The following is a 9800-nucleotide window of genomic DNA, read 5'->3' as shown; positions in this document are numbered from 1 at the left end:
CTGCCCACACTGCCCCTGCCTGTGGCTGAAGCCACAGGCCGGGCCATTGAGCACCCTGGTTTGGAGCACCACGACCGCCAGGTCACCGTCGCCGCTGGATCACCCGAACTGTGGTTGCACTTCACTGCAAAGAGCACCGCACACCGCCATCCTCAGTGCCCCCCTCAGCCTGGCTCCACCCGGGCCGTCCCAGGTGGAGGCCACTGAGCAGGGAAGGAGACACCGTCCCTGCAAGGCAGCGGCCGAGGATTCTGGAGGAGCTGCTCTCCAAGACCGGAGAGGAAAACAGAAACACGACGGAGATCAGGACACGCAGAGCCTTTCACGGAGGCCTTGCCCAGCCGAGCTCCGTGGGCAGCCCCTGTGTGGATGGGCACCTGTGGGATGAGCCCCAGCCGGGAGTGTTAAGGGTGCAGCCTTATGGCCCCTTTGCGGGGCAGACAACCGCTCACCGGCATGATGTCTGTGGCATCCGGGGGCTGCCATGGGGCTCTTGGGCCCGCTGCCTGCCCCACTGGCCCTACCACCGCCCTCGGGCACAGCTGTCCTCAGTACTGGTCTCCAATCCACCATTTTCCAGGAACCCTGACCCAGGAAGTGCTCCTGCCACTGGCTGCCAGCCTGGACCCTCCCACCTGAGGCCCTGCCAGGAACTGTGCGTCCCAGACCCAGAGGAGGATGCAGGGAAGAGCCTCCCATTGTTCCGGTGGAGGAAGCTGCCCGCAGGCCGAGGATGAGTCATGGATTCAAGGAGCGGCATGGCCAGGCCACGTGTGGGCCCTCACCTGCCCTCCTCCTATATAAGGCCCCGAGCCCACTGCCTCGGCCTCCCTCTCGCTCCAGAGCTCAGAGCCACCCACAGCCGCAGCCATGAACTGCCTCCTGCTCACCCTGGCCGTCGCCCTGGTCTGTGCCGTCGGGGCCATCGATAGTCCCCAGGCCATGCAGAGCGTGGAGGTCCCAAAGGTTTGAGGCGGGGAGGCCTGGGGTGGGTGGGGGCTGCGGGAGGGTGGGAAACCAGGATCCAGGAGGCCGAGGGTGGACAGAGGAGACCATGAGGTCAGGGCTCCTGTGAGCGGCGCAGGGCTGGCCTCCCGCAGGCTGCAGCCCAAACAGCAGGGCTGATGTTCGCCGTCCTGGGGGCTGGAGGTTCGGGATCAAGGTGTCGGCAGGGCCGGAGCCTCTAGGCTCCTCTCCTTCCTTATAGATGCCATCTTCCCGCTGTGTCCTCACAGGGCCGTTCCTCCGGGGGTCCGTTCCTAACCTCCCCTCTAAAGATGCCCGTCAGATTGGGTCAGGACCCCCAGCGGCCTCACTCCAACGTCCTCCTTCCTTAACCACCCTAGCTCACGTTTGGAGGTGCTGCAGTCAGGTGCTGCTGGGGGGCACAGTTCAGCCCCAGCAGAGCCTCTCTGCCCCCCACCCTTCCTCCTGCCCCAACCACATGGCTCCCCAGGATCCAAATATTCCCCTCACTCAGGTCATGGGCTCAGCCAGGTGCTTTTTTGGGCTCCCATGAGTTTAGCTGGAACATTCCTGGAGCAGCAGAGTGGGGTCCAGGGCTGGGGGAGCCCCCCACCCCGCCACGGCATCAGGCCACATAGGTGCCTGAGGAGCTCAGCCCAACTCCTGCACCAACCCAAGGGGGCTAGGGGCAGGCGGGACTCAGCCTCACCTGCCCAGGGCACAGTGGGAGCCATGGTGGCCAGGGTACCCTGTGCAGCTCAAGGCCCCTCAGTTGGCAGGAACCTGGCACTCCATGGCCATGGGGGCCAGCGACTTCTCCCTCCTGGAGACCAAGGAGGCCCCCCTGAGGGTCTACATCACCTCGCTGCAGCCCACCCCCGAGGGCAACCTGGAGATCAGCCTTCACAAATGGTGGGTTCCTCATCTTCGGGGCTGGGGCAGGCGGGGCCTCCCTCTCCCTCAGCAGGGGGACTGTGTGGGGTGGGCAGAGCCGGGGCCAGCCCCAGGCATTTCCTGACCGCCCAGGGGCTTTAGTGTGGACTCTCGTGGTGCCAAGTAGGGTGGGGAAAGAAGCTTGGGAGGTTGCCTGTCCCCACAGAGGCCCCGCCCAAGGGCCTTGGGTCAGCAGCTGACCACAGCACGCAGCCCAGGCCGTCTTCAGAGAAGGCTGGTGTGGAGGCCGGGCTGGGGCTGCTGCGGTCTGTGGTCTCCGGGACCCGGGTAGTTCCTGCGATGACTGCTACCCCGGAACCAGGGGTGGGCGGGAGACAAGGACATGAACCCCAGGACCACTGCTGCCCACGGTCACGGCCCCTGACTTCACTGGTCCCCTCTGGCCTCTCCAGCTGGGTCCCCGGCCACATGCTGTGGGTTCCCTGAGGGCAGCGTTTGTCCTGTGACCAGCACTCGTGGCCCGGAAGCCCCTCTCTCCTCAGTCCTCAGCGCCTGGCCCTTGCCCGCCTCTCCAGGGCTGGCGTGTGGCCCCGTAGCATCTGTGCACACAGCTCACAGAAACAATGCCCTTTCAGGGAAAACAACCAGTGTGTTGAGAAGAAGATCGTCGCAGAGAAGACCGAGAACCCCATCGAGTTCAAGATCAACTGTAAGCGCCAGCCACAGCCCAGGCAGCTCGGAGACCCCGTCCAGCTTCCCGAGGGATGGGTGGGGGCCGGGCCTCTGGCCTGGCTGTGCTAAGGCACAGGCTGATGATGAAGGTGACGGCAGTGGCAGGGAGCAGCACCGCCCCCCCAGTCCCCTCTGGGCTGGTCTAACTCCCTGCAGTGACACTGGGCCACTTGGGCTGAGCTCAGCCACCAGCCTGTTCCCACCCTCCCTGTACCCTCTCTATGGCTCCTGACTGCACCCCCCGGCCGACGGCTGAGAGTCAGGGCCCCTGTGGCCACCGGACCTCACTCATCTCCTTGACTCTGCGTTCATTCATTGCTACACACAAGACTCCAGGGAGCCATGAGGGCTATTTCTCCCTGGCCTCCCCTCCCCAGCCTGGAGCAGGGAGCTCCCCAGGAGCCACATCCTGCCTTCCAGTGCCCCCACGGTCCCCTCCATGTGGCTTCCCTCCACAGCTGCACACTGCAGCCACAGAGGCACCTTGGAAGGATGCCCATGCCAGGGTACCCGCCCGGGGTCTCTGGCACCCCTGCTTACGGCTGGGCAGGGACATCAGTATTTCCCACAGAAGCCACCCTGGTGACACAGCTGTGCCTGGTGGTGCCGCTGGGCTGAGTGGGCAGAGCCCACCTCGCTCCCCCGGCCCGAGGGTCTCGGCTTCCCCACCGCTATGGCATGTGGGGGTCTCTCCAGACCCGCCTTCACTGCCACAGCTTGGTGTCCGTCTCACCCCTCCGAGTGGAGACCCCGTTTCTTAGCCTCACCGGGGCACGGTATTGGGACTGGCTTGCCCAGGCCTGATGATGAGGGGGAATCCCCAGCCAGGGGACAGTGTGGGACAGTGTGCATCTCCGTGGAGAGTCACAGTCAACAGCCGGGCCTCTCCCGGCCCCGTTTGCGCCTTGGCATTACCTGTGGGCTGTGCTGGGAGCTCCCTGAGGGGAGGCCACACCACGCCGGGTACAGGGAAGACCGCCCCAAGGACGCGTCCCTCACGGGAAGTCCAGCTGAACCACAGGAGACCGACCAGCAGCCCTCCCGCCGCGGCGAGGTGCCCGGAGTTCATTTCTGCTCCTGTCTTGTTCTCTTCTAGATGTGGATGAAAACAAGCTCTTCCTGTTCAACACCGACTATAGCAAGTACCTGTTCGTCTGTCTGGAGAGCACCTCCCCGCAGAACCTGGCCTGCCAGTACCTGGGTGCGCGCCTCAGTCCCTGGGGTTTCTGTGGGAAATGGGCACAGAATGAGACGTCCCGACCACTCCTCACGGGAATGGAAGGCGGGCCCCCGAGGGAGCCGTCGCCCCAGCCCTGCCCCAGCCCTGGGATTGCCTTCCCTAGGAGCCCAGGAGCCCCGTGGAAGAAGGGGGAGGGTCAAGGGGTCCTAGTGTCACATGAGAAACAAGGCGGGTGCTGCACACAGAGACCTGGGGACAGACACAGACCCCGAGGATGGCAGAGACCACTGTGGACACCGGGAAGGAGGTGTCCCTGCAGGGCGGCCCCAAGGGCAGGCGTTAGACCTCTCCGTGTGGTCAGCAGGTGTCTCTAAATCCAGTGGCCTTCCTTAGTGGAGATTTGCGATGACTTTGCCAAATAAGAAGTCAGATACTATAATGTCTTTCAAACAATCACGTCTGGAAAACAAATGTAAGGTGACATTTTTCATGTCACACCAGCAGTGCTGCTGCGAGGTCCCAGGGTCCCTGAATGGACCAATGACTTTGGGCTGCAGAGACACCCCCTGCTCTATAAATCAGCCATCCTGGGTCATGAGGGGTGAGGCCAGCACTGTGGGGGAGGCCGGCACTGTGCTCTCCTCCTAGACCCTGTGGACACCGTCCTGAGCTGTGCAGGCCCCAGCGCTGCCTAGCACAGAGGACGAGCCGCCCCAGCCAAGGAGCAGGGCCTGGGGACAGGGAGCCTGCAGGCCGGGTGGTCAAAGCCCCGGAGTCCAGTGTGAGGACCTGCTCCAGACCAAACTATCCCAACCTTGGAGCACTGGGGCCTCCTTCCCCGGCCTCCTTCCCCGCCCTCCTTCCCTCGGGGCAGGGCCCAGGACTGAGCCAGCCTCCCCACAGCCAGGACCCCGGAGGCCGACGACAAGGTCATGGAGGAATTCATCCACTTTCTCAAGACCCTGCCCGTGCACATGCAGATCTTCCTGGACATGACCCAGGCTGATGGTGAGCTCCGCCCAGGACCGGCCCAGCCTCAGCTGGAGGAGAGGCCGCCGCTGTCCCAGCCCAAGCCCCCCGAGGGCTCTGCAGCACTCAGGACGGCACCCCTCCTTCCTCAACGGCCTCTCCCCAGTTCTCCCCACACCTCCTCTGGGGGGGGCAGAGGCACCCTGAGGTGGGCTCCCGTCCCCTCCTGTGACCCACAACCTCTGGCCCTGGGGTTGCTGTGTCCCCAGCTAAGTCTCCCCCCTGCTGATGTCCCCACTGCTGTCTCTCCTCCCACAGAGCGGTGCCGCGTCTAGGAAAGCTCCCGCCCGGTCCTGCCTCCTGGGTAATGTACCAGCCCTGCCCACGGCCTGGGGCTGACCCTGGGACAGACCCCACTGTGTCCATTCCCCAGGGCTGACCCTGAGTGAGGCTGGAATCGTGGGGTCTCTGAAAAAACCCAGCTGGCCACGTGCCCGCATCTCTAGGCTTGGCCTCTCCAGAGGCCATTTCCTGTGTCCTGGGCACAGGCTGGGCCCCTTTCCTCCAGGGTGGAGGTGAGTGAGGGAGGGGGGCTCAGGGAAGGGCGGGCCTGGGGTGACATCCCGACAGCCCCTCACAGGAATGGAAGGCAGGGGATGAGGTAGGGGCTCCCCTCACACAAGCAGGGGTCCCTCACCTCCAGCTGATAGGGGCTGCCCAACACCCTGCAGGGTCCCAGAGTCACAGGGGACCTCCCTCTATACACATCAGGTCCCGGAGCCTTGACTCCTGTGCAGAGGAAGAAGACATCACCCCTCCAGAGGGACCAGGAGGCTGAAGACCAAGGAGCATTTCCTGGGACCCTGGGACTTCCCGGCCTCAGCCTGGGGTCTCTGTTCTCAGCCATCCCTTCTGAGCAATAAATAAACTAGTGAACCCGCTCCCCTGACTCTGTCCGGACTGGCACTTGTGGATGCAGCTGAGGGCAGGCTGCGGGTTTGGGGGACTTGGGGGCTGGGGGACTTGGAGGCTGGGAAACTCGGAGGTTGGGGGGCTTAGAGGCTGGGGGACTCAAGGGCTGGGGGTTTCGGGGACTGGGGGCTCAGAGGCTGGAGGACTCAGGGGCTGGGGGGCTCAGAGGCTGGGGGGCTCAGGTTGGGGGCTCAGAGGTTGGGGGACTAAGGGGCTGGGGGTCTCAGGGATTGGGTGGCTCCCAGGCTGGGAGACCCAGGGCCTGGGGGCACGGGGACTGGGGGCTGAGGGAGCTGAGTTCATGGTTTCTGCATTGTAGGTCCCATCATATTTGGGGATGAAGACACATCTCAGGGGCTTTAGAATTCTCAGAACTAGATAAGCATGCTGCTGACGTGGCCAGAGCTTGCCTTTCATGTTGGAGGTCCAAGCCACACAAAGCACAAAATATGAAAAATCACAGACCCATTCATTGAATGAATATTGATATAAAAATTTAAATGAGTTACTCACAAATCAAATTCTGCACTATTTAAAAAATGTAAACCCCATGACGTCCGGGGCATCCCTCAGGAGCATAAGGGAAGTTGCTACCAGAAAGAACTTTGCTGTCCATCTTCATCTGCTCACAAAGGCCATTGATCTCTTCTGGGCTAAGGTGAACCAAAGAGATTTCCCCTGGATTCAGGAACTCAACAAAAGAGGTCAGATGTGGGAAAGGAACTCGTTTTTCACTATTAAATAGTTTGAATGTTACAAAGGAAAAAGAATATACAATAGAAATCGATTTGTCAATAACAGTGACAACATGTACAACTTTAAATTTTCAAAATATAGATGGCATGGATACATTTCTGGTAAAATATCAATTACCAATATTGGCTTAAAACATATAAGAAAACTTAGAAACAACAATCATCGTAGGGAAAAGAAAAAAAAAAACAGAATAGTTCCAGATCTTCTGCCTGTGGATGAAAATAAAAAACCTTTATCTGATCGCTCCTGGCTCAGGCAATACACTCCGGGGCATAGAGAAAGATGAGGAGCCGCTCAGCTGCCCTGATAGCAAAACTGGATGGATAAGGAAGATGCAGGACAAGGAATAAGAGAGCCGCCAGCCTTCAGATCCAATACACAAATGTCTGAATATCTTATTAGCAGATTGAATCTAACAAATGTATTTGATACATCATGATTTAGCCCAGAAAAAATAGGATGTTTCAATATTAGAAAATGTATCAATAAAGGTCAGGTGCGGTGGCTCACACCTGTAATCCCAGCACTTTGGGAGGCTGAGGTAGGCAGACCACCTGAGGTCAGGAGTTCTAGACCAGCCTGGCCAACATGGTGAAATCCCTTCTCTAGTAAAAGTACAAAAACCAGCTGGGTGTGGTGGTGTGCCCCTGTCTAGATGACTTGGGAGGCTGAGGCAGGAGAATCGCTGGAACCTGGGAGGCAGAGATTGCACTGAGCTGTGATTGCACCACTGCACTCCAGCCTGGGTGACAAAAGGAGACTCCATCTCAAATGTATCAATAAAGTTAACTAACTTAAGACAAGGGGAGAAGTACCATGTATGAACCTTTAATTAACTTTTTAAAATATGTTTCAAAAAATATTATATTCCATTCATGAAGGAAACTTTGCACACCAAGAATGTCATTCAATATCAAATAGCTTATGCTGCTTTTAGGAAGAACCCTAAAACACTAAATGAATAAGCCAATGACTGAAAGCACCAAAGAGTTATTTCTTATTTATGTAAAATTTCCTTTGTGGGTTACCAGGAGTGCTGACTTCTCATGGTCACTCGGCAACTCAAGTGATCAAATAGCCACCAGCTGTAGTGTTGTCAGAGGGAAAACATAGATATCAGGGGACCTCAAACTGTCCATTAAGTGCCTATCCTGAAAGGGACACCTATTACCTCCCTAGAAGGGGGCTGAAAAGTCAAATCCTACTTAGGGGTCCTACCTAAGAATAGAAAGGAACTTCCCTAAACTGATTAAAAAAAAAAAAATCTAACCTATAACTAGTGCTTTACGTAAGCATTCAGTCTAGCTAAGATTGAGAAAAAAACAAGGTTGTCCTTTCTCATTGCTCTTATTCAACACATACTGAAAGTTTCAGTGCAATAAGACAATTAAAAGAAACAAAAAGCATAAACATTGGAAAGGAAACATTAGTATCACAAAGAAAAAGAGCAAGAAGACACAAATGGCTCATATCAGGAATGAATGAGGAGACATCACTACTGACCCTACAAACATCAAAATGATAATAAGGGAATACTGTGAACAACTCTACACACAGAGATTTTACAACTAAGATGAAATGGACCAATTCTCTGAAAAATACGCTCTATCACAACTTATTCAATATGAACTAGATAACTTGAATAGCCCTTACAACCATTAAGGAAATTGAATTTTTAATTGAAAATCTACCATAAAAATGTATCTTGGGGTGCAGATAGTGTCACAAGGTATTTCCATCAAATGCTTAAAGAAGAATTAGCACTAATGCCAGACAATCTGTTGCATAAAATGGAAGAGGCAGTAACACTTCTTAATTCACTTTATGAAACTAGTATTATTACCCTGATACCAAAACCACATAAACCCAGTAATAAAGTGTAGGGGATAGTGACTATAGCCTAGTGTTTCTCATTATTATAGATGTGACAATCCTTAACAAAATATTAGCAAATAGGTTTTAGCAATATATAGCAATAACTGTACACCATGAATAAGAAGGGTTTACACCAGGGAGGGGGGGGGTCAACATTGGATAATCAGTTTATGTAACCCACCACATTATCAGGCTAACAAAGAAAAAAACATATGATCATATCAATCAATACAGAAAATGCATTTCACAAAATTCAATATCTGCTCATATTTTTTTTCCAAAAACTAAGAAAAGTAAAACTAGAGAGAAGCTTCCTTAACTTGCTAAAGAACATCCACAAAAAAACTTACACTTAATGCTATGCTCAACTGTGAACACCGAATGCATTCCCTCTTAGTTCCAGCTGCTGTAACAAAACATGGCACACTGAGTTGCTTGAACAACAAACATTTATTTTTGCAGTTTTGTGAATGGCAAGAAAACGAACACCGTGCTGGCAGATTTCACATCTGGTGAGGGGTCTCTTCCTGGTTTGCTGTACCCTCACTAGGTAGAGAGAAAAGTGTCATCTCTTCTTTTTATGATGGCATTTGGGAAATAAAAATTGAAACCCTAAGCCCCCCAACTGGCTGAACGGACCCCCTCTTGGCCAAGCAGACCACAAAATAACCTTGAAAACTGAGTTCTAATCCATCTCAGGATGGGGGGATCAGACACTCCTTATCACCCCCACCCCCTGCACACACAGTCACTGCCATTAGAATTCTTTCCCTAAGGGCTAATTAGAAACGAGCCCTTTCAAAAGACTCCACTGCTGATATCAATCAAGCACCTGATGCTGCTTCTCCCTCTTTTTTTGTTTTAAGGCAATTGCTCAGAATTCCTTCCTAATTAGAGATCACCGACCACAGAGTGGTTCTGGCTGGTCTACGCCTAACAGCATAAAGCTCCATTGCTCATGTGTGTGTTTCCCCTTTCATAACTCTTCCTATAGCTTATTAAATACGTACATTCAGCCACTGTACTGAGCATAAATTCCTGCTCCCTTTTCCTCTCTGTGGAAATGTCTGTTTCTGGCTTCTGGCCTGAGGCAACACTTTTCAGCCTGTCAGAATGGCCACCCTGCAGACTGAACCCCTTATGAGAAATAAACTCTCCTTTCCAAATATACGGACCTCGTCATTCTCCAGTTGATATGATTGGTGATGAGGAAGGGATCTGTGGAGAGCCTCAGGTTCTCCCAGCATGATTGGAAGTCAATGCACCGTCTTCAGCTCAGCTGTCTCCCCAGCTGGTCACACAGGGAGGAAGCCAGGTGAGGTCTCCCAGATCTGAGATCTCCCGCTTTTAGGGTGAAGACTTCAGAGACTTTTATTTCTCTCCATCCCTTTCCTTTATTTCTTCCTGTTTCCTTCCCAGTCCCTGTCCCGGTTCCCTCCAGCTAGACTCCGGAGGG

At 55.0% G+C, this 9800-nt stretch overlaps 1 protein-coding gene across 1 annotated transcript; it reads left to right on the top strand.

Moving 5' to 3' along the window:
- Positions 1-870: 870 nt before the first annotated feature.
- Positions 871-5076, top strand: LOC101034603 (beta-lactoglobulin-1). The gene is made up of 6 exons (XM_003941426.4): positions 871-966; positions 1739-1878; positions 2472-2569; positions 3689-3793; positions 4676-4780; positions 5060-5076. The coding sequence occupies exons 1-6, from the start codon at positions 871-873 to the stop codon at positions 5074-5076; spliced, it is 561 nt and encodes a 186-aa protein (XP_003941475.2).
- Positions 5077-9800: the final 4724 nt, after the last annotated feature.

This window comes from Saimiri boliviensis, chromosome 2, assembly GCF_048565385.1.
Source record: "Saimiri boliviensis isolate mSaiBol1 chromosome 2, mSaiBol1.pri, whole genome shotgun sequence".
Classification (NCBI taxonomy): Eukaryota; Metazoa; Chordata; class Mammalia; order Primates; family Cebidae; genus Saimiri; species Saimiri boliviensis.
This window is presented reverse-complemented; position numbering and strand designations above follow the sequence as displayed.